The 26,707-nt window shown below is 36.6% G+C and overlaps 2 protein-coding genes and 1 non-coding gene across 3 annotated transcripts; 2 read left to right on the top strand and 1 right to left on the bottom strand.

Annotated features, from left to right (window-relative positions):
* The first annotated feature begins 123 nt into the window (after window positions 1-123).
* LOC120105980 (UPF0187 protein At3g61320, chloroplastic-like) lies at window positions 124-9,869 on the top strand. Its single transcript, XM_039118786.1, is given in 5 exon segments — window positions 124-556; window positions 559-896; window positions 3,560-3,727; window positions 6,778-6,984; window positions 8,624-9,869. Coding segments are annotated over 5 exon segments (1,224 nt in total). The 5' UTR covers window positions 124-237; the 3' UTR covers window positions 8,816-9,869.
* A 4,698-nt stretch (window positions 9,870-14,567) lies between these two features.
* On the top strand, window positions 14,568-23,516 carry LOC103719373. The gene is made up of 3 exons (XM_008808584.4): window positions 14,568-14,801; window positions 20,059-22,074; window positions 22,734-23,516. The coding sequence occupies exons 2-3, from the start codon at window positions 20,071-20,073 to the stop codon at window positions 23,061-23,063; spliced, it is 2,334 nt and encodes a 777-aa protein (XP_008806806.3). The 5' UTR covers window positions 14,568-14,801; window positions 20,059-20,070; the 3' UTR covers window positions 23,064-23,516.
* A 2,457-nt stretch (window positions 23,517-25,973) lies between these two features.
* TRNAC-GCA lies at window positions 25,974-26,045 on the bottom strand. The gene has a single exon. It is a non-coding gene; the product is annotated as a tRNA-Cys (tRNA).
* Between the last annotated feature and the right edge of the window lie 662 nt (window positions 26,046-26,707).

Below are 26,707 nucleotides of genomic sequence, written 5' to 3'. Positions count from 1 at the left end.
CAGTCTGTAATTCTACTTGTTTTTGGATACACAAGATTTACAAGAATAATCTGAGATGACAGTCACAGTATTCCGCTGTACTGGATATTCCTGAGCAGGCCCGCTTCCCGTTCAAACATGTGTAACGTCCTCCTTCACGAACTGCTGCTGTGAAAACAAAAGCGTGCCCTCTTCCCCCATCGCCACCCCTCCCTCCCCCCTTCTTCCAACTCCAAACCCCAACCCCATCCCTCACCAATGACAGCCCTTTCCCATCTTTCCCTCTCCTCCAATTCCCAATTTACCCCTCAAAACCCACTCAAATTCCACTACTCCCACTCATCACCCCCTTCTCATCCCACCAAATTCCTCCTCCTCCCCATCCTCTGCTCGAAGTCCGCCAACTCCCCCTTCCCTTCCCTCCGGTGGGTGTCCGAGTGGGCCGATGCCGTCAAGGAGCGTGGCATGCGCAAGCGCCGCCCTCTCTACACCCCCGACGACTGGCGCGACCACCGCAGCTCCAGCCGCCACCTCCGCCACCTCCTCTCCAGCCTCTCCTCCCGCGTCATCCTCTCCCTCATCCCCCCGTCTTCTCCCTCACCGCCGTCGCTGCCGCCCTCGCCCTCTACAACTCCGCCGTCTCCCTCGCCTGGCTTCCCGACTTCTTCCCCCTTTTCCGGGCGTCGTCGCTGCCTTACCAGCTGACAGCCCCGGCCCTGGCGCTGCTGCTCGTCTTCAGGACGGAGGCGTCCTACTCGAGGTTCGTCGAGGGCCGGAAGGCGTGGATGAAGGTGGTCGCGGGGGCCAATGAGCTTGCCGGGATGGTGATCTCGGGGAGAGGACATAATGGCGGTGCCGATGCCGGAGTCAGGCGGGCATTGTTGAACTATATCATGGCATTCCCTGTGGCTCTCAAGGTTGGTGAAAATCCATTCGCTGCCTACATACTTGCTTAAAGTCATCTTATTTATATATATATAAATTTGATTGTATAATTAAATACTTTTTGTTACTCTAGGGCGAAATTTTCGATTGTCTTTCTGGCATAACTTATTAGGGTTGGCAGTGGGAATGTGGTGTCTGCGATAGATTGAACTCCAAACAATGTTGTATCATGTCAGGAAATATTATTTCCAGCTATCACAAAAAAGAACATTAGCTTACCTTTTTTTTTTTAAAAAAAAAAAGGAACACGAGAAGGCTTAGGAGAGTACTATGTAAAAGTATGGAAAAGACTAAGAGATCTGCATTTTATAAATTGAAGAAGTCTATGCTTGTGAAACTGTTCATTTTGGCATTTAGCAAGGATCGATAGCTGCAGATGAATAGGTGCCTAGCCCAATCTTCTGGATTCTGCAACCACCATTTAAAACATTATTTGGTGCTTCAAGTCTTTAATGCAATTAATCGGTTTGGCTACATGAAGAATTTTGCATTAGTTGTTGAGAAATCCTATACCCTTTTGCTTATTTGTCAGCTTTCCTGTTCTAGCTGCACACAATTTTTAAGTGCAGTTATGGTTATATAGTCATAGTACACAACATGATGCAGAAGCTAAGACATATTCTTTTGATAGCCAAATTAAGACATTTAAGTTTATATTGATATAGTTTTACACTAGGACATATACTACCGAGATATCATTCAACTGGAGTCAAGTTACATGATGGAAAACAGAAAGCTAAAATAAATCGTGGCATTGTAGAGGAATTACTACATGAATCTACTCAACAATTGAAGAAAAAGCTTTCCAATATAACTTAGACTTGTATGAAGTCATATTAGAACTGATTGGCTTGATCATGATTTAGAACTTATTGTTGGAGATAAATCACAAAAAACCAGAAATATTTAATTCTCTTGAAAATCATGTTGGAAAATGCACCAATTCGTTTTAGCAAACACAAAAAAATCAAGAGGATACAAGTGAAGGTGCAGAAGAATTTGGATCAAAGGTGTGCTAGGCACTATCCTGAGTGTTCTTGCTTCTCTCATGCAGGGTAGATGTTATAAATGCTTCCAAGGTAAACATATCCCCATCTCAATCCAACTCCCTCCAAGAGCAGCATTAGCATGTCAATGGTGATGATTTGACCAACTCCCTCCATTACTTGGAAATAAACGTTGAAAAATGATGTAAAAAAAAAATGGTGGAAAAACTACGAAGAACCATGGTGGGGATAATAGATGCAGAATTTTGAGGAACAATAAAGCAAAGGCTATTTTTGGGGTGAAAAGAAGCTCTAAAGTATAATCTGATATGTAGGGAGCACTTGGACCTGGGCTCTATTTATAGAGTCCAATCCAAGTAACATGTTGCCTGCCAATCCATGGACTCAGTGGCTAGTGTAAACAGGCCCGTAAAGGCTACAATAAGTGCCTGGGGTTATGTTTAGACATAGCTGAGCCCAAGCACCTGTGTGTGAGGTAAAAAGCCCAAAGGCCTACAGATCCAACTAGAGTCCACTTGGGAAAGTAATAAATGCAACTTCACTTGCATTTGTTCTCCAATATGGGCTAAAGTTTTAAAGAATGCGTTAAATCATAATGCTACAATGCTTGGAACTTTTGAATCAAGAAATAAGGAAAAATGTAGCAGTAAAGTATTTTAAATATAAGTATCATAACACTTCTGCTATCTGTAGAGGACTGCTATCTAAAAGTTATTGATTTGTGTAAGCAACAAGATTCCATTTTTTATGAAACTTTATTAATTTAGGTTTGTAGTAAAACTTTAATTATTGGTAGGTAAATTTTTGGTGCATAAGCATCATGATTTTCGATACTTGTATGTGTATGTGAGATAAATAGATGACAGAGATTCAAGCAGTAATGACCTAAACAGTTGTTTTAGACCTAAACTGCTGTTTTAGTGGTTGCATTTGTGCTTGGTGTGGTTTGTGGTAAGCTTTTACTGCAAATTCTTGTAGAGTTTATCCCCCCTTCCCCCTCTCTCTCTCTTAGTAGGTTGGGGGGAGGGTTTGTAGATGGCTAGTAGCCTATAGCTCTGGATACATGTTTTAATGCATGCATGATTACTGAGCTGGCTGTGTGTGACTTTACATTCTTTGAATGAGTTTCAGTTCAATCTGTACACATATTCCACCTTCTTGTGTTGCATCCTTTTTATATGTCAGACATGAGCCACTTCTAAATGCATGTATATCTTGAGGTGCTTGCCTGATGTTGTTATATTGCATTCACTCCAATAGTTCCTCTTAGAGTTTCCTGTGGAAACAATGAAGAATACATGCTCATTTATTACTCCTTTAGCTTGGAACGTGGACACGACAAAATCCATGCTTGCTATACGTGTTCTGTTGCCTTTTCTGATAAATCAATTGGTATCTCTATAGTTGTAGAAGGTTTTGTCATGTAGACTGATTCTGGTTTCTCGTTATTACACCTGGCTTCTTTTCTGTTCTTGTTATATATGCTCTAGTACTTTATACATTTTCTTGAGTATGTTCTACCTCTGATATTTCCATTCCTAGTTATACCAATTTCTAATAAAAATACTTTTTATCAGACTAGTAACTGGAATTAATATCAATCTGATAACTAAAGCTCTGCACTGCAGTGTCATGTTATTAATGGTTCAGACATCAGATCAGATCTGCAGAATTTGCTTGAAGAGGATGATCTATCTATAGTTGTGAGATCGAGGCATCGTCCTCGCTGCATCATTGAATTTATTTCACAGAGCCTTCAAATTTTACATTTAGAAGAACCAAAGCAAAACATCTCGGTAATTTCTTTTGGAGCTAATTACTCTCTGTAAAGCAGAATAGGAAGAAAATGGTTTATGTTTAGCTGAAGAAAGTCTGTAACTCCTTTATGCATTTCATCGATAAGTTGTGGTTAATTAGTGCACAAACATCACTTTAGTTTTATTTGTCACTGTAGTATACTCTAATTACTTCCATATGAACTTTTTTCGTTTCTTTTGGACATATAGAAGAACGATATCCATACCAACCGAAGGTATGTCAGGCCACATTGTTCATACTATGCTGAAAGCAAAGTAATCCATAAGACAAGCAGATCACATCGACTGATTTATAAAAAAAGAAATAATAAAAGGAAGTTAGATAAAAGAATCATCTTGAGATCCTGAGCAAGAAAAAGGTAAGAAAAGGAGGAATGTACTGCAATGAAAATAATTAAATCAATTCTTAAATCTAGTTGCATCAACTTGAGATTTATGTTAATGTAAACCATGGTCTTTACTGACTTTAAATACTCTAATATATATTGGACTAAGTGAATTCTTAAAATTCAAAGACAAGAGAATCAATTTTTAGGAATATCGGATTGGTAATTGTTATGCTACTAGTTCTCTCATAGTTTCTTGGTTTTGCGGGTTTCAACGTTTTGCTAGATGTCTTTGATTCTTTGGTTTTTGATCCGTAAGAAAAAAAAGGAGCAGCCAAGTGTCTGATTCTCTCACCGTTGTGGGATAAGTTTTATTTATGAAAATATGTTCTCTCATCTCGGTTCTTGTTTGAGGTAATTTTCTCTCTCATCAAGGTTCAGCATGACCTAACACCAAGTTTATTTATTTTTTTGGAATGAGTGTGATGTCTGACTTTTGCTGTGTCATTCACTTTTGCAATGGCAAACGTTTACTTATAGTTGTCTTCCTGAAGGCATTAACTACCTTTTTTTCACTGTTGTGCTTAGGATGAAGATAAATTGTGGATGAAGATGAAGTCCACGTGACATAATCAACACCGAGTTCCCAACATATTTTGAGATACCCAGATGCCTCACAGTCCATGCATACAAAGTTTCTTGCTATAAGAGTTAGTTGCAACATAATATTTTTGGTCATTGGCATATTTTTCTCTTATGTTGTTGACTTTCTTGCTGGATGGGCCAGTTTATGTCCTCATCTAAGAATTCCATCAGTAGCTTCTGAAAATTTTTTAGTGAAGTTTTGGTTCCCTAATCATGATTGGCTTGATCTTTCAAAAAACACGGTCAATAACAGGAGTCAATTTGGAGTTTAAACCGTTGGTCATTCCATGTAGAATTCAAGATCTAAGGGGACCCTCCAAAGAAAAAGTCAAGACTATAGAAGTTTCTAATGCCTCCATGTAAACATGGTATGGTTTTTGTCATGGATGACTTTCATTTTTTTTTTCTTATTCCTTTAATTTCTGAATCCTTCCTCTAGAATCAATGCAAGAAAGAAAAACTTTGTAATCTCATAGGAAACAGCATTTATCTGGGCTTAAATATTTTTTCAAATTAGATGCAAACCTGTCTTATAGTTCCACTGCATAAGCTGGATAAATGCAAGGGCTTGAGCTACCAATGCCAAACAATTTACAATTATCAACAAATGTCACTGCTTGCACCATCAACTCCAATTTTACTTTGGGGATCAATCTGCTGTGCAAGCAAACCTGGCATGGTAACTCATGGCATGAGATACAATGGCATACTAAATGTGGCCGATTTTTAGCAATCCATGAGATAGTTCTTTTCAAGCCATCCTATCAAACTCCTGCATACTTGGAAACCCTGCAGTGAGACTTGGTGTTGTCCTTTGTTGGTTATATTTCTTTGCTGGATAGGGCATATCCAACACCTATCTTGTTGTTGTTCTTCTCAGTTTGCTGCGTTGGTGTCCTGCACTACATTTTAGGAGTAACATTCTTTTATCATTGAATCTATATTTCCTTCTATCCATTCTTTCAGAATGTTTAAGGAATATTTCAATCATTTATTTTCTGATCAAGTAGCAAGGGCCATTTGGAGGTATGAGACATGAATGGGCTGGTGAAACATTGTGCTACATCTTCAAGTTTCTTATCCATGTTAATTTTCATTGAAAAAAAGTGAAGCTCTTGGAATTTTAATGTATTTATGGAACTTGGTCACCTTGTGGGGCTGAGGATATGTCACCATTGACGGTGTCAATGGTTGATGAGGGTGCTTCACATTATTCCCTCTGTCTATAATCCCATTGCAAGTGCCTGGGAACTCTGCAGTCCTCAAGGTTAACAAAGGTGCCTGTACAATTACAACTGTATGCAGAACTTAAATAACTAAAATCAAAGTTTGAAGATAAAAGAAAAGGTGATTGAAGTCTTATTTGTAAAAGGAATGCAGATCCTTCCATCTAGTTTAACTTTTATTCTTTGTAGTTTCAGTCTATCATTGGTGAGAAAGTTGAGGTATACATGATCACTTCATATCAAGGTTTTCTCTGAATGTCAATAATTGGCCTCAAGAACTTCAGGTGTGAAAAACTTGTGTTGGTGCACGCTATGAGTACTTGCACAACATAGAGGACAAAGCTTCTCTTGAAAAACTTGTGTTGGTGATCACTACGAGTACTATTAATATGCCGACCTGCAATATTAAGAGCAAGTTTCTATTCTGGCTTGGCTCCAATTTTTTATTACATTCTGCTGTTGCTGCTATTGAACAGACAGCTATATTAAAGCTCTCTTACAAAGTAATTTAATTCAAGCTATTTATGATGGAATTTCTTTTTTACTAATTTATAGTTATTTTAATTATCAAATTATGCGTTATGTAGAGAAAGGACATTTTATCTGTATGTTAAATGCCAACTGTTCCTTATATTTGTTTCTTTAGTCATTTTCTTGGTTGAGTTTGCTAAGCTCTCTGGTACTGTTTTGTTAAATCATTGAGAACCTTGTTGTTTATTGCTTTCTTTGCTAATAATAACGTCAGCATGCTACAGATGCAAGTTATTACGCTTTCTTCCCCGAGCCAGATGGTGGTATTAACTCATTGTGTATATCTTGCCTTTTCATATAGGAGTCGAAGATCTCTTGCTTCCATGAAGGGATTGGTGTCTGCGAACAGCTAATGGGTACTCCAATCCCTCTATCATATACTCGCTTAACCTCGAGATTTCTAGTCTTATGGCATCTTACACTTCCTGTGATACTTTGGGATGACTGCAATTGGATTGTTGTTCCTGCTACCTTTATCAGTGCAGCCTCTCTATTCTGCATCGAAGAAGTAAGCAAATATGTTTCTCTTGAGTTGTTTCTTATAATATGTCTGACTTCCGATCGTTATCAGAAATTAATGACCATAAAGCTTGGATGAGCTATTATATTAATATTTGATAACCTTCATTTATCTTTGCTTCTAACTTAAACAGCTCATTTGTTTCATAATTTAAGTTCTGACAGAATAATAACATCATCAGCTATTCATAGGGTGGATAAATTTTTCTAGGTTGGCTCTACCTAGCAATTAAAATGCTGTTTTCCAAGATAATTTAAGTGTAGAATCACTCTCTCATGCATTCTACTGCTTATCTCTGCCTCTTTACACTTTTTATTTGAAGATTATTACTAAAAAATACATTATTTCCTTTATATTTGACTTGGTGCACTATTGCTCCTGCCTCCTATGGACTCCCTTTTCCTTTTCTTTTTGTTTGTTGAACTTCTCTAAACTCTGCTATTTTTGATAGAAAACCCTATAAATGAGACTCAATTATACTTGATCGCTTGACTACTCCAATTGGAAACCTGCAAGCCTTCCTATCGCCAAGTGCCTTATGAGAGATTGTTAATGCTTAGCAATTCAAATGCCCAATCATTTATTCTTAAACCTTCCCTATCTTGATAATAGATCTGCATTTTGATGACTCAGAACTGTGGTAATGAAAAGAAAGGCAATGCCTTTTCCAAGTGGTTTATCTTAGCATGCTAGCCACTGCTTCATTTCGTATGGCGATAAAATATTCCACTTCTGAGACCTTTTAAAGCCTTTGATTATGTGGTCAACATCCTGTACTATGGGTATGAGATGTGGCAGAAAATACCCAGCAATGGGTGTAGAATCAACTCACAGAAATGCCCGGTCAAAGAAACCAATGGCCTGCAACATGACTTCTCTCCCTCTCTTCAATGGAATCACAGAAATTGACAGTATAGTTAATTGAAAAAACCAGTAAACACATTTCATCTAAGAAGTGAGAAGCTGGTCCTAATAAAACGGTACATGCTTTATAAACATGCGTACAATGCACCTAAATTCCACACACTTGGCAAATTAGATGCAGAAATTCCACCAAATGTTTGGAATAAAAGTTGGGAAAATAAAATAACCTGAAGGAATTAAAATAATTGTGAGAGAACTGATCTATATGAGCAAGTGCATAGAAGACAACTAGAGGGGAAGAAGCAACAACAACCAACAGTCGTAACAACAAGATGAATAACAGTTACATTGAATATTTATTAATGGACAGTAAGAGTTGAAGAAGCAACAACAGCCAACAGTCATCACAACAAGACAAGTAACAATTCTCATTTAAATATTCATAAATCTTTCAAGAATAGTTATTCTGCATTATTGAGTAGTTGGTGATTTTTTTTAATGATACATAAGTTATTGAGTAATTGGATTCTTTTAATGTTTCAGAGAATTTTGTGACAGCAGTTCTATGTGCAACTTTTCCTTGTAGAACTCATGCATGGGATGTTGCTTGCCTGGTCACTATCAAATATTGTCTAACAAGACACATGCCTCTTTTTTTACAACCAATTTGCAGAACTAGACGATATGTAAAGCAAAATAGCGGTCATATGACTCATATCATTGCTATACTTTGGCTTGCTAACTTACATAGAAATCTGATCAGGTTGGTGTACTCATTGAAGAGCCATTCCCAATGCTTGCACTTGATGAGCTGTGTAAACAGCTTCACGACAGCATCAGAGAGGCAGTGGCTATAGAGAACCAGGTTCGCGTGAGACTTCTTGCCAAAATGGATGGCCACTTTGATGGACATCCTGTTAATGGATGGCCTAGTTCCAAAACCAAACAGGGATAAAGGGATGATAGCTGAACTAATACTGGATTTTCTGAAATTATTTATGGCAATAACTCCAGGAAATTGATTAAGGAAGCGCACCCACCAAGGATACTCGAAGTCTGCATATCTGGGTCCCATGTAACAACCAGTTATTTGGGTTTCAAGCAATTCAGAGGGTTGGTATCCAATGATGAGCAACTGGGTCATTAATTTAAAGCATTATCTAATTATATACGATGAGGAGGAGCTTGAGAAGAGGGAGCTACAAAAATCTACCTAGAAGAAGAGAGGATACGGAGATCAACGAACCAAGAGGTACTTCGTAATGTGTACAGACTACAGAAGTGTCCGCCTGTTTGCACTAAAGCTACCAGAGGAAGCAGGCAGTGCTGAATAGTTACTCTAAATCTCTAATGGTGCGACGATGGGCTTATTGTGTGGTGAACTTAAAACATTGTCATGGGTCTTGATTTCTTGATTTCGTAGTACCATGAAATTTGTGACTCATGGTGCAGTGCTGCCTTTGGGGAATGTAAGCGTAGGAGAACTAGTTCACAGAAGACAGTAATCTTTGATAGATAGGAATGTTGGGACGAAAGAAAACGGTATTTAACCATGTGAAACGGATATCATTAGTATATGACTACATGTATGAGATGGTAACACGAGGTATAGGGTTGTAGCTGACATTGTAATTGTACGCTTGTGGTATCATAAGTATGGCCTTGCAGTAGAAGCTTTATTTGCACTGCTTGAGTGCAATACGGGGCAAATTTTTATCTCGCGCATGGCCTCATGCATATTTGCTTCGTAATTACCCATTAAATATCTGGATGTTGACAAAACATTGCACGGCAAAGGCAATCATTCACTGCATTTATCTGCAGTTGAAGTTTCCACTGTCAGCATTAAAAGTAGATGTGTGGACCAGGGGGCTCACAGGGTGTAAAGCAGGGCAGCATGCCCAACTAAATCTATGCTGCAACTCTTTATTTTTGTTTGTACTTCTGTTCTTGTATTATCAACTCTATTACCTGATTTCATCTACTTAATGGAATCTTCCCTTTTTTTTACTTTTGTTTTTTTTTGAAGTTAGTATGTGAATTATTTATGTCGCAATAAAATCCAAGATGGTGCATGAAAAGCAAGGGTGCAAATGGGTCAAATAGGCAGGGATTCGAATTCAGTACCGGATGCTCGAAGTTATGATCCATTGGATTCTATCAGAAGTTTGGCTCTAAACAAAGACACATTTACTACAACATAAATGAAAGTTACTAAAAGGAAGATCCAAAACGGTTGGCTCTTGTAACAAAGGCAGCACTTGATTGATAAGCACTCAATAATGAAAAATTTAGGAAGCGGACTCAAATAGTTAAGAAAGCACTGACACCCTTTGTCCTTTGGAGGATGTTCAAAATTCAATAAGATTTTGGATCGAAGTGGTCCATTGTCTATAAGGCGCCAAATTAAAGAGGGAATTGGTCCCCTTCCTCCTAGAGTAGGTTTGACCAGGATGCAAAGCAAAGGAACTAAATAGAAGAAAAGCAATGCCTTTTTTTTTCTTCTTTTTGATTATGGTTCATGGATGGATGAAATGGATGGAGTGGAGCATACGCGAACACGTAATGACGTTGTCGGGTGGCGGGAGTTGTGCATGGTCCCCCGCCAAGGCCGCCCTTTTTCGTAATATTTTGTGCTACAAGGCCCAAGATTTTTACCCAAAAACTTATCCTCACTGCTCGCATGCCACGTGTAAGGTTATTACTAGTGAGTTATCAGTGTCCCACGCTTCGAGACCAATATTCTTGTCACATAGCCCGTTTGGTAACGTAGCCGGGCTCCGTGGTAGTACCTTTTTTTTTTTTTTAAGCCTGACGGAGCTGTGCCCGGTCTACGAGACATCTTCGCCCACATCACATGCAAGTCATGTGACAGTGACCTCGCTGCCGGCCATGCACTGTTACCGTGATCCGGATGCGGATAGCGACCGACACCCCGAGAAAATTACACATCTGTCCTCGTCATCTCTCTAGAAAATAATTGATAATTTAGTGAGATAATTAAGATGGCTTCCCAGTGTTTGGGTTGATTGAGTTATCTCTTCATAAGGTGCTGGAATTGGTCCATCACCATGATAATATACTTCTGTCAATAACAATGATAATATATATTTACGCACGAGTAGTATATCATATGTTGATAAGAGTGGTAATAAGAGGTACTAAAGAAAAGAAGGTTTTTTTGTATATTATTTATCTGGCATGAACAACTGTATATAGAACGAATCCTACACAATATGCATCAAGAATGGAATACAGATTGGATGTAACTATACAAATCAAATCTATATATAGGAGCAAGATATGCGCACTTGATAGTGCAAAACGTGATATTCGTGAGATCCCACACAATATATATCAAAAGTGAAAAATACAGATTGGGCGTAACTATACAACATCAAATATATATATATAGGAGCAAAGATATGTGTAGTTGATTGTGCAAAACGTGATATTTGTAAGATATGTATTTGTAATCTAATTGCTTGAGAATAATGTTTAATGGGGTGCATGTTACACTCTCATGTAGCCCAATGAAATGTGAGATCATAAAATGGTACGTTTCGCTCAAAATTTAAAAAAAATTCAGCTCATACAAGGAGGAATATTTGAACTCTTTAAGTGTGACCACCAAATTCATGCCATCTTAAATTGATTAGGTTGGCAAGATATTTACTTAATCTTGTGCATGGCTAATTTTTCCTTACTAATTTGCCTTGTGACAACCATAATGATTAATCTATAGTAAGTGCTTAATGAGTAGAAAATTTGGCCACAATCAAGATGATAATTAAAGTTTATTGACACAAAGAAATGTCAAATTGAGTCATGTTTGGTTATCAAGAGAGAGAAATTAAAATATCATTCTAGTTTGTTTTTTAGAGGAAAAAACTAGCTATCCTCATTATAGTAGAATATTATGCATTTTATAGTAAGTTTTCTTAGCTTATTTTGAAAATTGCCAATCAAATGGTTTAACAAGGTTGTTGAATGGCTAGAAGATTCAAGCTAGCTTACTAATCAACATCCTATAGTCCCTTCTCTCAAAGTTTGCCATCTTATTTATAATTTATCAAAGGAAAAAAACACATTCTTTGACCTTACCCGAATATTTGCCATAGCACACATGATTTTTGTTGTACCACATACAGAAATTTTTTGTATTGTACAAATTATGCCTACTATGAAGAGAATATGCAAAAAAAAAAAAAATGAAAATCTAGTAGACCTAACATCGCATACGTTGGTTATTGAATATATGTTGGAAAGATTGTGTCCATAATATTATTATTAGCTGTACTTGGGATAATGTTGATATTGGAAAAGATGGGACCAATTCTCATGCCTCTACTATATGGTGTGTCGTGTTAGCTAGATAGTCAATTTCAAGAATATATAGAACGAAGCACCTTTTTGGGAATTACTCCATTATATAATTTAAATATTGCATTTATAAATATCTGTTAGATTTCCATCAGGACCATGGAGCCTATGTATTGTTTGTGTTAATAAGTATAATTATGCATTTTCAAATCTTGTTTAGGCTAATTAGACCTTAACATACCAACTTACGAAATTAATTGGAAAATGTTAAGGAATGTGGAAGCCTTTGTTAAGATGATCACCCTTGTTTATCACTAATGACATGTTACATTCCTACAACTTAGGGTTTTTTTTTAAAAAAAAAAGAAAAAAAACTTCAGGTTCACTACCATGTGTCATTTGTAGATTCATGTTCCACACTATCATAATGTGGCCATGTATCACAGCACTAATCCTCTTATGCCATATAGCATAGAACTTCAATTAGGTACCATGTTTGGCACCTATGGGATGATTGCGAATTTGCAATAATGGAGGCTTAGTCATGGCAAAATAGGAGGTATAAATGTTAAACCATTATTGAGAGGTGAAAAGAGTTACCATTTGCTATATTCCAATGATCTCTAAATTCTTAGGGCCAAATTCTCTCTATGCTTGAAATAATGGACGATTTATTTATTTACTCACCTTATAACACCAGTCAATAATCAATTTGAACCCATAATGCAAAAAAATCATCATACATATCCTAGTTTATTTGTATTGTGAATAACTTTATAAGTAAATCATTTAATTATTTTATGACTCGGAGAAGATTCACAATCTTAGTTTAATGTGCTTGTAGGAGAAAAAAAGTGATCCGATGTGATTTATGATTGGCAGCTAACTGATACTCAGATGATTAAGAATTCACACAAATATTTTATGCTAGGTTGGACTTCAAACATATGTACATCTATCCTATAAATTAGATTTCAAATAATTTTATTGATGCAATAGGAATCTCTTCAATTCCTTATTACATGACACTCATTATGGATAGCATAAAAGATTCGGCAACGGTTTATGTAGATGCACACATCTTATTATAAATGAAGATATGTTGCACATATCATGCAACTCTTTAGTTAAAAACATAAAATTATCATTGATTTTGATTTTTATGGGGTACAATGGTAGCTTCATATCGTCCAACTCATGTTTCTCTCTATTGAAAATTTTTAAACATATCCTTATAAAAACACACATCTTATTATAAATGAAGATATGTTGTGCATATCATGCAACTTCTTAGTTAGAAACATAAAATCATCATTGATTTTGATTTTTATGGGATATAATGGTAGCTTCACATTGTCCAACCCATCTTTTTTTCTATTGAAAACTTTTAAACATATCCTTATAAAAACAAAAAATAATAATAAATATATTTTTCTTTACAAATATAACATATCACAATGTAATTTAGCATATATATCTTAAATTATATCAAGATATGCTCCATATGCCAGATCTCCAAATAACATTTAAAAAAGGATAAGAAACTAGGGGCTAGCTTGTGTGAAGCAAAACAAAAAAACAGTATGAAAGAGACTATTTAACTTGTGATTAATATCACTTTTAAAATCTTTAAACACATTGTTATAACAACTGAAAAAAAGGTCAGAAATCTATAAACATATAATCCTCTGAGATTATTTCAATTCAAGAGGTGTGAGGATCCGTGCGGGCATGTGTTTAGTCCCACATCGGTTATTTGCTTGGTAGATCTTGAATATTTATACAAGATCAAGGAACCCAAATAATAACTTCCGACTAGCCATTTTGGGTGAGATCCTGAGTTGTTACAAATGGTATCAGAGCCGACCCGGCCCATAGCCGATGTGAACTAGGGGACACTGCAGCACGGATCCATTGGGGCTGACCACGGGCCAATCGTGGTGTTTGTGATTAGATTTGAACCCTTAGCCTGACGAGAACGTCAGAGCTTGAACGGAGGAAGTATGTGAGGATCCGTGCGGGCATGTGTTTAGTTCCACATCGATTATTTGCTGGATAGATCTTGGGTATTTATACAGGATTAAGGAACCCAAATAATATTTTCCGGCTAGCCTGAGATTTTGGGTTGTTACAAGAGGTCATCTCATTTTGTCAGCAGCCATGATCAATACACGTGGGGGGCAAATCAGTCATTCACTGCCAACCAAATTATCACTGAAAACTTTATAAAAGTAGACAGAGGAGAGAGAGAGAGAGAGAGAGGAGATACGTGTAATTACGCCTCCGCAGCAACAGTGTAGTAGTAAGGACAAATCCCGCTTTGGAAATATTAATTAATTATTAGCCGCTTTAATTAGTAGCCGGAGAGCAAAAGAGCTGGAGGGAGGAAAAATTTTCCCTATTTTAATTCACGGTATTATTGTTATTACTAGTGTATTATTCGTCCTAATTACCGTTTTCTTCTCTTCTTTATAGGAAAAGCGCGAGCAATTAGCGAGTCCCGATGCTGCCGTTCGTCGCCTCCTCTCCTCCCCAATGGCTTCTTTCACTCCTCCACTGTGATCACTAGACGCCTCTCTTTCTCTCCCCCTCACCGGCGGCTTCTCGAGTGATCGGAGGTACTTCACATCTCTCTGTGGTTTTGTTTTCTTTACTTTTGGTTCTAGACTTCTGTTGGTGGATTTTTTTTTCTTTTTTTGTGATTTTTTTGGTTCTTGGAGTTGGATCGAGGTGTCCTTGATGGATTTTGAAGCAAGGTAGTGTTTTGTTGCTGCCAGCTTAGAGTGGTGATGCAGATGATTGTTTTTTAGAAGAAAAAATGCATCTTTTTGCTGTTTTTGTTGTGTGGTTTTGTTTTTTTAGCTTTTTTGGTGAATGTTTAAGGTTGAATTGCTGAGATCTGATTGATGTAAGGACGATTCTGATCAGCATTTATGGTTTTATCTGATGGGGATAAGATGCGAAATGGTAAATTCTCGACTTGGGGTTCTGTCATTGATCTCTTTGCCCTCTTTTATTCTCTGTCCGTAATTAAGGTGGGGAGATGTGGGAAGATCTACCTGTCTCCTTGGGGATTTATTGCATCGATTCACTATCGTTTAGGCCTCGTTGCCGGGTGCCATTTCAGCCACATTTTCGAACTTGTTGAGCTCCGAGGTTGCCAAGAGAGAGATGTTCCTCCGTTTCGGGGTCTTGGGTCGTTGGGTTTCTGCTGCTGCTGCTGCTGCTGCTTTGGTTCTGTTTGCTGAGCAAATGGGTCAATTTTCTTGGATGCGGTGCATAAGTTTCTAAATTTTTTTTCTCTCAAAAATTTCTATTGTTTGCCAGCTAGGGTTAACTATAATTTTAGTTTACAATGTCTGACTCTTTTTGCTCAGTTGTAAGATGGAATCATCTTTCATAAATCAGCCAAGTTGTTGGGATGTTGGAAGATGATGTTTTTGCATATTTATATGAGAATTAAAAGGTGTTTAGATGCATTCTTCAATATGCTATTCTCTGATAGGTAATTAGAGCTCCCAGGATCAGCAAGTTAGAAATAGGTGACAGAGTGATTTTTTTTTCCTCTTCTTCTACCTTTTTTTTTCCTTTAAAATCAGGTGCAAGTGAACTTGAGGAAAAGAGATAAAGGAGGAGTATAGAGAAGCTAGACATTTAACAATTCCTAAAATTTTAGGATGCTACAAATCATGTTGTATAATTATTACTTTGTCCTGTGTTAATCAATAGTTTAGATTTTTCTTCTTGACCTACTAAATAACTAACAGCCAAATCCTTGCTAGCAGGCTTCCTGATGTAAGTTTGCAGCTCAAGGCATGTCATGGAGGAGCTGCCTAAAATCCCTCATTAATACGACTAACATATAAAATATCATTTATCTTACCTTTGGTTTTCAAAATATGAATTGGGGTTCTGATCATATGTCATTGTCTCTTCTTTCAGCTCACCATTTTGTCCTCATTTAAATCCTTCTCAAATCTGTACATAGTTTCTGATTTTCATTCCCTTTCAGTTAAAGATTAGATGCTCCAACACCTGAGACTCAAAACATCACTAATAATAGATGCTTACACCTGCACGGGCATCCAGTGTCGATATGGAGAAAAAGAAAGGCCCATCCGTCGTATTGTTACTTCTTTTATAGTTGTAAAAATTTGGTTAATACTAAAGAACAAGATATGTAAAGATCATGGATTCTTTATGTACCATTTTCTTGTGTTAATATTCGTAGATTCCTGCTGCCGCTTGTTTTATAGGAGAGCTTATCAACTGTTAAAAGCATGGCTCTCAGCAGAACCTAGTTTCAGAAGGCGCTTCATGTACTTCATCAAGTGACTTCAGATGCTGTCACATGGCTCCTTTTAAATGATTTTCTTTAAGACTTTCTTCTGTTATATTTTTTTATATTTTCAGTTAATTTTGCATTAATGGTGTTTGTGATGGTTAAGTATTGAATTGCATTTTCATTTTGACAAGCATGCTTTATCAAGGTCAAAAAATCAATACCTTGCATAGTGCATTAGTTCTTTTACTGATGTTAAGTGTGTTATTGTGTTGCTTTCTGATTAATGATTATCTTCTCTTCATTTTTGTGCCACTTTGTATGCTTATTTCCTCTTGCATGCACCCTTCACTTGCTATGTTACTTCTTTTGCACATTTGAGCCTGGGCAATAAGTTAGCTGTCATAAGCTATTCTGAACAAGTGCCCTTATATCTTAAAATTCAAAGTAGTTTTTCCTTGGGCGCTGCCAATATTTTACCACTAGCTCTTTAACCATCAGTAGTACATATTGTTTATTCCTATTTTTTTTGTATTACTGTGTGGTTTTCGTCTTTCATAGCACCAGACACCACAAATTTATGCTTTCAGACTAATGAAAAGCACTTATCTCTTAGATACCAAATCATTAGGCACACAAGTTTCTACTCATCTTCCTTGTTAGGTGGATTTGGTTGCAATACAAATCATTGAATAATGATATTATGTGGTTCTACATGTTTTGAAATTTTTGAGAAACTACATATTTTTGTATTACAGGTTATGTTTTTATTGATGAGGTGCTTGGCCATGCCATGAAAATCATATAAAACACCAGACCTTAATTCAAATTTCATGTCTTTATCTCCTTACAATCTTGAGTATGCCTATTTTTTGAATCTTATCTTTTAAACAAGAAAACAACTCGTGGTAAATCTTAATTCTCAAAAATTAAAACTTTCAATTCAGGAGAACCAGCATCATCATTTTGAGATTTAAAACCTCCAAAAAACAGCCCTAATGTTATGTGTTGTAAAGTTTATTGGAGGAATCATTGTCAGTATTGTTCATGCACAAGGTAGTATCAGTTTGACTACAATTGTCTGCTCTTGCATACTTTACAATGAAGAAACATCTTGAGGGAATATTACATTTTTAGTGTTTGGAAGTCTGTCCTGGCATTTACAACAAGGTACTAATAAAAGTCCATAAAACTACCGAGCTAGATGCAGATGCAGAAATGAGCTTTTTCACAACTTCTAGAAGAGACTAGAATAGGTCATATTTTCCTCTTTTTATTATTTGTCACTTATTGATGCAAGTATAAGGAATAATTCAAAGTTTGCAATGTGAACATAAGAATAATAACCTAACCTTATCCCAGCAATCTGGGTTAGCTTTAGGAATCCTCATTTACCAATTATTCCTATAAAGGCATGCCTATGATGTTATTATAGGATTTTCCAACTCCTTTTTCACAACTTCCTTCATGTTAACTCAGGTCTTGTAAGACTCAACCAAACCAACCGTAACAAGTAACGAGAAATGATGTTCAGCTAACGAAACTCGAACAAGAAATGAAAGACTTTTCTTAAGGGGCTTGCTTAAGCCCATAGGCCTGTGCGTGAGGAAATGCTTGGAGGCGGAAAGTCCAACCAATGTATGATACACCCGACACTGCAACCGTCTCTTTGAACCCCCTTAGTTACACTCCGGACTACCACTCTCCGAAACAGAAAGAGAAATACAACTTATTTCATTATTTAAAATAGAGTGAACCCATGCGCCTTTCGCGGGGAGAAAAAGGAAAAACTTGTGTAAATCTATTTTACAAAATCTCTATTGAGGGAAAACGCTCAATCAGACCGCGTTTATTAAGGGGCGTGGCATTGTTGACAATATTCTCCTGTCCCACGAACTCATGAGAAAGTTCAACCAGGATTCCAAGCAGCCGAAGATGTGTAGTACCAAGATAGACATCCAAAAAGCATTTGATTCGTCCTCCTCTTTCTAAATTTTAAGGAATTAAAGGTGCGAGCACCTCCAAAATTGTGATAGCTCTATCTAACAAACTCTTCAAATATCTAAAATTAGGGCAAGAGCTTTTTGTTCACAAAATGTTGTATGCTGATTATTTGTTGACTGGGTTTACAAATTGCACTTTGCATCTAGCTTCTTTATTCCATGTTCTATTTATCAAAGAGAGAAAACAGTGATTTCTGGTCATCAAAATCAAAATTGAGGAACATCATAGGGCTGTCTTATAAGAAATCTTGGTAGTATTCAAGTGTTTTAGCCACATTAGCAAAGTCTTATTCACAGGGATCCTAACCTCTTCTCTTTGCTATAATGAACTTGTTGAACCGAGAGAAGAGTCTAAAAATGTAAACTTTCATTTCTTCAAGGGCCATAAATGATTAGTTTGTGATGCCTCTCAGAAGTTAGAACTGCTTAATTATTAGAACAAACACTTAAATGTTACCTAATTCAATCTGTATTTCATTTGAAATCCCATTTCAATTACCTAAATGCTAAAACAGCTTAAAAATTAAACACCAATCTCTTAAGGGCTATATAATTCAATAAATTTATTGTATCTAGAGAAAAACAATTCGACCATTTATATATCGCCTGAATTAAGATTCTTGCTCAAATCCCAACTAATTTGAGTAAATGCCGTAAGGTACTAATTTTGCTTTTATGATTCTTTTAGTTAAAATCTGCTTTTAAAATTCTATTACATACTAATTCTGTCTTTCCAATTCCCAAGATATCATCAATCATCCTTTACCGAAGAAAAAAGATATGAATGCTAGGAAGAGCTGTAATGACTCATGCATAGGAAGGACTTTACACCAAAATTACTCCAAGTGTTGAAGTATATGAGTGGAATTTGCTGGTATTGATAGTTTGATACCTAGAATTTTGTTTCTAAGGTATCAATCAAGAGGAGCTTATCCATGAGGATGCTTTTACATTTCTTGACTGTGTTTATCGATTCAAGAGCCTCTTAACAAGATAGTAGCACAGAATTTAAATGCTTTCAATTTATATCATATCCTTCTGCAGGCCTAAGATTTTATAAACGAAGTTCTGTCCAGGGTTGTATAATTTTTTTTCTTTTGTGGTGGTTATTGTACTACTATCCTCTGCCTTTGGCAGCTAATATTTATGATAGTGAGCCAAAAGTAATTGCTGTACGTGCATCATTGGTGTAAGGATTCTTGTTTGCAGTATAAGTATTCAAAAACTTCACCATATATTTAGCATCCATCAAGTCAAGGAGCAAGGAAATCCCTTGTCCATCTAAGTTGTTTTGGCATATTTATCTGTGAAATCATTTGTCCAGTTTTTTCTTATATGGATTTTGTAATAATTGATAATATTTTCTTAATATTACATGGCTAGTACATAATATTTTCGTACATATCAAAGCCATCATTCAATGCTTAATAATTTTGTATGTGTTCACCAAAAAGTACTCAAAAATTTAAAAAACATTATGGCATGGGTACATGCATTGTAATACCAAGATTAAGAAAAAAGTACTCTAAAATTATAAACATTACATTAGAAATTTCTGAATTCTAACCTGATTCTCTTGTGATTCATCAGTTCAGTACATCAATGGGGCAATATGTAGCCTTGAAATATGAAAACCATTTGCAAACAGAATCAAGGACCAAAATTGTTTGTCCCTCTTGTTGCAGTACAAAAGTCGAAGAGAGAGATACCAAAGGACAGCCCACTAGCAGATATTATCACTTGAAGAGTCTGGATGATGACTTCAAGGAATCGAGCATCAGCTATTCTCCAAGCCTCCATTGCAAAAGCATTCCTTCCAGGCGTCTTGGGGCAGATGTGAATGATAACGAAGTGGTAAAGAGGGGTTCTGTATATCAGAGCTCAAAAGAGGTAACAAGAATTAGGAAACTAAGAGAGGGAAGAAGAAAAGTAGAATTGGCCAATGATGATGATGGTGCTTTCCTGTCCTTTGAGATTGTTGATTCCTTGCCTGAGCCTATGTCAAAAGAAGTTATGCCTCTGCAGCAAAACCGATCACCTCTTGTTCTTTTAAATGCTGAGCCAGCATCACCATGTGTTGACACAAGTCACTCAGTTACAAGAAGATCGATGGAGTTCCTAGATCTTTCCTTCCGTGATCTTCCTGAAGCGCCCTTGAATCCTCACACTTCATGGTCAAGTTTTGTTGCAGAAGAAAATAGTTCGGCACATAATCTCTTGGAGATCTGTCTGCACACTGAAGATGCTGATTATCTTTATACTGATGCAGCTCCTGAGCTGTTACAAGCAGGTTCATTTAGAGAACTAAGATCTAACTGTAATCGGATGCTTGGTCCAGAAAATAATGGAAATGTCATTAATGAGAAAGAGATGATTAAATCTCTCCCAAAGTCCTTATCAGCAAAGGCTGGAAATTTTAGCTCATCTTGTCAGTCTGTTAATGCCAGCCCGAAAAATCGGTTTAGCCCATTCAAGTGGATGTTGGATCCGATCATGAAATCCAAGTCTGTGCGAAACCCATCAGTCATGGAAACAGAAACTGCTGAGGGCACAGCTACCAATCTTGCAAGCATTAGAAGGAATGGATTATCTCGCAGATCTTTGTTGAATGATTTTTCAAAGTTGAATAAAAAAATAGAGTATGATGGGCAGTTGAGCGGTAAAGATCAAGCCTTGACCACTACTTCTTCACCTGCTCACCTACATGGCATTCTTAAATTGGAGACTATGAATGGCGCACCATCATTTGAGTTCTCTATAAAAGATCCAGAAAATGTTCTTTCTGCAAAGACATGGAGAACGGATAATGCATTTAACTGGGTCTACACCTTCCATAGTTATAAAAGAAAGATCAATAACACTGGGAAGGGTACAAAAGACAGGCATGGACAGTCAGCTCCAGTGATTGGACAGATGCAGGTCTCTTGTTATCTGTGCTCGGAAGTGAGAGAAAATGGATTGTTGGTTAACTCTGCTGTAACAGAATTCATTTTATATGATGTTGCCCAGGCAAGAAGGAGCTTTGCTGCTGAAGAAAGGTCTCAGTGTTCTTCAGATTCCATTCAACCTCCCACAAACATTATTTCTGAAAGCTCAATAACAGATGGTCCTCTAGCGGGAAGTAATTCAATGGAGCACCAACATCATGCTAGACATGCTTTTAGTAGTTGTGATTCAGATGCCTCGACATCTTACCCTTGGTCACCAGCAGATTTGCTTCCACACCTGGAAATTGCTGCTATTGTAATTCAAATTCCTTTTAATAAGAAGGAGAGCTCAAAAGATATGAAAACAGAAGAGGTCGGTTCCCAAGAATATTCTAATTTATCAAGTGTTGTTGTAGTTGATCAATATAGGGAGATGATGGCCAGTAGCCTGGGTCCTGGAATTATGAATGTGGTTATCCCAAGTGGGACACATGGGTTGCCAAGTACTGATGAAGGTGGTCCATCATCATTACTAGATAGATGGAGATTTGGTGGAGGTTGTGATTGTGGTGGCTGGGACATGGCCTGCCCGATTGTTGTTTTTGGTAATTCCGGTGCTGATGATTGGGCAGATTATTCATCAATGGAGAGTCAAAAGCCCATGGCTCTATTTGTCGAGGTACTTTATGTGTAAATTTATCTGGCTGTATATCTGATTTTTGATGAAATATGATGGATTTGGGATATTATTTGATTGTTATTAACTTTGAACAGGTAGGAAAAAATTCTAAATTATAATGGTGCATTTTCAATATCCTTGCATATTTTTTTCCTTATAATAACATGCATGTCATTTCAATTATTTATTATGCAGGGTAGAATAATTGTTCTACAAGGTTTAAGATGTAATATTTTGAAGTAGTGGAGCATCTGCTAGCCTTGAGATATGGAGTGTGGAATATTTGGTCCCTGAAAACCATTTGATGGGTCAGATCCAATATTTAGGCTCCTAGTATTATGATAGCTTAAAGTAATGAGAGGCAACTGTCGAGAAAGTTGTTCATTTATTGGCGTGCAACATATTATCATAGTCGTATCATAGTTTCTTTGTTTTCTTTGGTAAAAGGAGCATTCACTAGATAACTGTTTGCTTGTGTCATGCAAGAAGCATTGAGCTGGGGGTCTCTAAACCAAGTGTGCCATGTATCTATGTAAATAATTCTTCTTCTTATATGAGACTGCAATTACTCTGTTGATGCATGAAGTAATTTTCTTGGTTATTGTCTCATTATTGCATTATCTCAACTCACATGTTCTACATTCTCCTTTCTTTAACAGGGAAGCAAAGAAAAGTTGCCTGCATTATCCATGATGGCTGATGGGAAAGGACAGTATTCAGTTGATTTTCATGGACGGTTATCTACGTTACAGGCATTCTCGATCTGCATTGCCTTATTACATGTTTCAGAACATTCTTTAGCTGTTGGTCATGAGAAGAACAAGCAGAGGCTATATTCTGATTCATTGAAGTTGCTCCTTGAGGAAGAAGTGAGACACTTAATTGAAGCAGTTGCTGTAGAAGAGAAAAGTAAAGCAAAGAAGAGAGTAGAACAAATCCCTCAATCTTTTTTCCTCGATCCCCCTTTTTCTCCAATGGGCCGAGTCTAGATTGAGAATGTTATATGGCATTTGAACTAGATGCCTTGAAGGTCCAATCGAGCACTGCATGTTTTCTCAAAAATCAATCACTGCACAATTTCAACCTGCTAGAATGTGCTACCAATTCAGGCTTGGGGAATCTTTGGGTCAGTCACTGGGTACGATTGAACGTAGGTGGGGATAAAGTATTCAATTCATTGTAACCCTTATTCATCATAATGCTGTGTGCCCGCTAGTGTTCATATTATTTATTTACAAGTGATGCCAGGAAATAATCTTATATTGTCGATAAGAAACAGGTTTTTCCTCTCTAGTTTGAATGTAGGGACAGATGTAAAGAGAAAGAAAGCAGATTGAATTAGTATCAGAACTTATCCGTCAACAGGCACATGTAATAGAGTTTTCATAATCCCTTATTCCTTCCAAAAAAAAAAAAAGGGATCCAGTGTCCCATTCCAGATATGTTTCAGTTTCAGGTCAAAAACTCCAATTTCTTATTTCCTTATGTTCTGGTGACTCAATGAAGCAATGACCATGCAAGTTGGAAATAATAATTTGTGGACTGCCAATTTCAAAGGAGGTCAAATTGCTCCTCAACCATTTCTGTTTCTGAGATCCTTGATCCTTTATTGATGAGCCAGGGAATATAATTTCTTATACATGTAATGCTGAAGTTCTACTTCACTGTGCTTAGGTTCTACTCTTCCACTCATTATACACATCAAGAAAGAAGATTGATCATTTATCTCAGAATCCAATCTCTACACCTTTTTAAGGATGTATTCCACATCATCTATGGAACAGCCTGCAATGGAGTCTTCCGGGAACCTCTCACTGCTGAATTTGTAATTGTTAAATCCTGTAAGTGCCAAATAACTTGAATATCATGTTTTGTGTTCACAAGGATTTCTTATCTTTATCATAGTATCTTCGTCACAAACCTATCTGTTCAGCTCAATTAAACTACATCCAGCAATACCTTCTGCTTTCTTTTCCTCCATCACGCTTCGGATCTTCATCTCCTGGTCCCAACGGTACTTGCCTGCATAAAGACCCAATAGAAGCTTGTAATATCCTGCAATTGTCCATTCTGTTCGCACCAAGCAATCCCCAAGTATCTTCCCCATTTCCAGGTGCCCACAAATTCTACATGCTCCAAGGAAAGCCTTCACCTCACTGCAGTGAGTGCATTCTGGTTCCATCAACACATTCTGGCTCAATGCTCCAGTTTCAGTTAAACCCCAAATTGCGTCACCCCTTCACTAATCAAGCCACAATGACCGCAAGAAGCTAATACCAGAAAGGAAGCAGATATCATCAGGAGCAATACCTCTCTTCAACATTCCAAAGGAAGCCATTAGAGCTTCCTTCCCAAATCCATGCATGCCAAGGCCATTATTATTCATGGAACTCCATGAAGTGGCATTCACAACCAGCAGAACTCGGTTCTCCATATTTTGTAGAAACATCCGAACGGAAACCAAGCAATATAATATAACCATAACAAGAAACCATCAAATTCTCAGTGAAAACTCCAGCAGAGGCTAAAGAGCCTAGAGTACATTTTTATAATAAAAAAATAAGTTTTTTTTTTGCATTAATATCCTTCTAAAATTCAAATTTACGTAAATATCCATTTTTAAAATTTATATTTATTTCTATACCTTTCTAAAATACTGTTTTAAACAAATGCTCTTAATATAACAGTCATTCTAACACCATTAATAAAAAACCATATTTATTTTAATTAAATATAAAATAAAATTTTAAAATTATTTTTTTATCCTCCATCACGATTATTTTATAAATATTTTTTCTTGCACATCTATCTATTAAGAGTATTTTAGTTATTAAATTTGAAACTGTTAATTTTTTAACAGTATTGGATGGTACAGATAGATATATATATATATATATATATATATATAAATAAGAATAAAAATATAAAATAGTAAAAATAAGGTTTTTATGAGGGTATGCAGATATCAATTTTGGAAGGATATTTATATAAAATTTGAGATTTAAGAGGAAATCCATGCAAAAAAACCCAAATCATGACAGCCATGCGAGAATGAATTGACGTGCCTTCAGCTTCATGGCTGGATTCTGATAGGCTGACGCAGGCCTTGAGAAGCATAAGTGGATGCGGAACGGTCGAGCTTTGTGTCGGAAACATGAATGTGCTAGTAGATGTCGAGTGCTTTATTGAAGAATCTAATGTCAGCAAGTGATGGATCTTGTGATTCAGGGACGCTTTCGATGTTGGATTTGAATGAGGAACTGGATATATGGATGCAGCCGTTCCACAGGAAAATGCATGGGAAAGAGCTTGGAATCAAAGTTTCGATGGGGAAGCGGCACGGCGGCATGCGTGTCTTCGATCTCTTGCTGTTCCTCCACCATTTTCTGGTGTTTCTGCTGCTCCGCCACCATGGCTACCGACAGAGCGAGAAAGGGGGAGGAGATAAAGAGGGAGAACAAGGATTCAAACGATTCTCACCACTTTTTAGGCCACTTAGAATTTTAATCTTTTTGTTATTATTATTTTAGATATTAAATAACGTTCTTCAATTTAATATCCAAAAGTAGAATTTTTAGAATTTCGAAATTTCTAATAGAAAAAAAATAGGCACCGTTGTATTCCGATGGAAAAAAGCACTATCATGGTCATATATATTCATACTAGAAACAAATGTATAAAAAAATTAAATTTAAAAAATAAAAGAAAAATAGAACCAGTCACAGGCAAGCAACCTCTTGAGTCTCTAACTTCCGAATCCGAATTTACCAATAAAAAAATTCTAATAGAATATAATTTAATATATAAGAAATTTAATGACTATAAATAGAAAATGTTAAAATTATATTTAAAATTCAAAAATAAGAAAACATAAAATATCCAAAAATTTTGGTAAAATAAGGGCCCAACCGGGTTCGAACCGGTGACCTCTTGATCTGCAGTCAAATGCTCTACCACTGAGCTATGGACCCGTTTGAATTCCAAGTTACATAATTCAATATAACAGTATCTAGTACTAGGTAATGGACAAACTATGCGGCACCAAATATTCGCACATAACTAGCCAATGTACATAAATGGTTAGACCCTTGGATTTACATATGCCAGTTTGAACTAAGCTCTCTCAAAATAAATAGATTTGGGTGACAATTTCTTATAATTGGATTTATCCAATAGCTTAAAACCAACTTTATTATAAATGGTCATGTATGGCTAGCTTAGGCCCTTCCGATCTAATGAGTTATCATAGATTTTATAAACATAAGATCCACTCACAAACCTCTAGCATGGCAGTAATCGTACCATATCTTATGGCTTGGCTAAGGATTAATTTAAATGTTTGCAAAAAGGTTGCATAATTGATTATCCAAAAATAAGATAATAAAAAAAGAAGTGAAGAGAATAGTGTATTAAATGTTTATCATTTTCTTCTCTATTGGAAGTTTTTTTACTCCTCTTCTCCACCTTTTTTTTTGGATATTGAACCTAAATCTCCTATTTATTGCCAATTTTATTTTATTTTTACTAGGATATATAATTGATAAGTGAGGCATTGAAAGTTGGTTATGGGTTTACTCATTTCAACCTGATTGTAAATGGGTTATGCCTGAATTTAACCTTACCCAACTTGACA

Source organism: Phoenix dactylifera, unplaced genomic scaffold (assembly GCF_009389715.1).
Source record: "Phoenix dactylifera cultivar Barhee BC4 unplaced genomic scaffold, palm_55x_up_171113_PBpolish2nd_filt_p 000412F, whole genome shotgun sequence".
NCBI lineage: Eukaryota > Viridiplantae > Streptophyta > Magnoliopsida > Arecales > Arecaceae > Phoenix > Phoenix dactylifera.
This window is presented reverse-complemented; position numbering and strand designations above follow the sequence as displayed.

Bases quoted from the DNA above. Each gene is read 5' to 3' on its own strand.
- LOC103719373 (XM_008808584.4), top strand. From the start codon at position 20,071: ATGGGGCAATATGTAGCCTTGAAATATGAAAACCATTTGCAAACAGAA. The intron at 22,075-22,733 runs GTACTTTATGTG...TTTCTTTAACAG, and splicing joins CCATGGCTCTATTTGTCGAG to GGAAGCAAAGAAAAGTTGCC.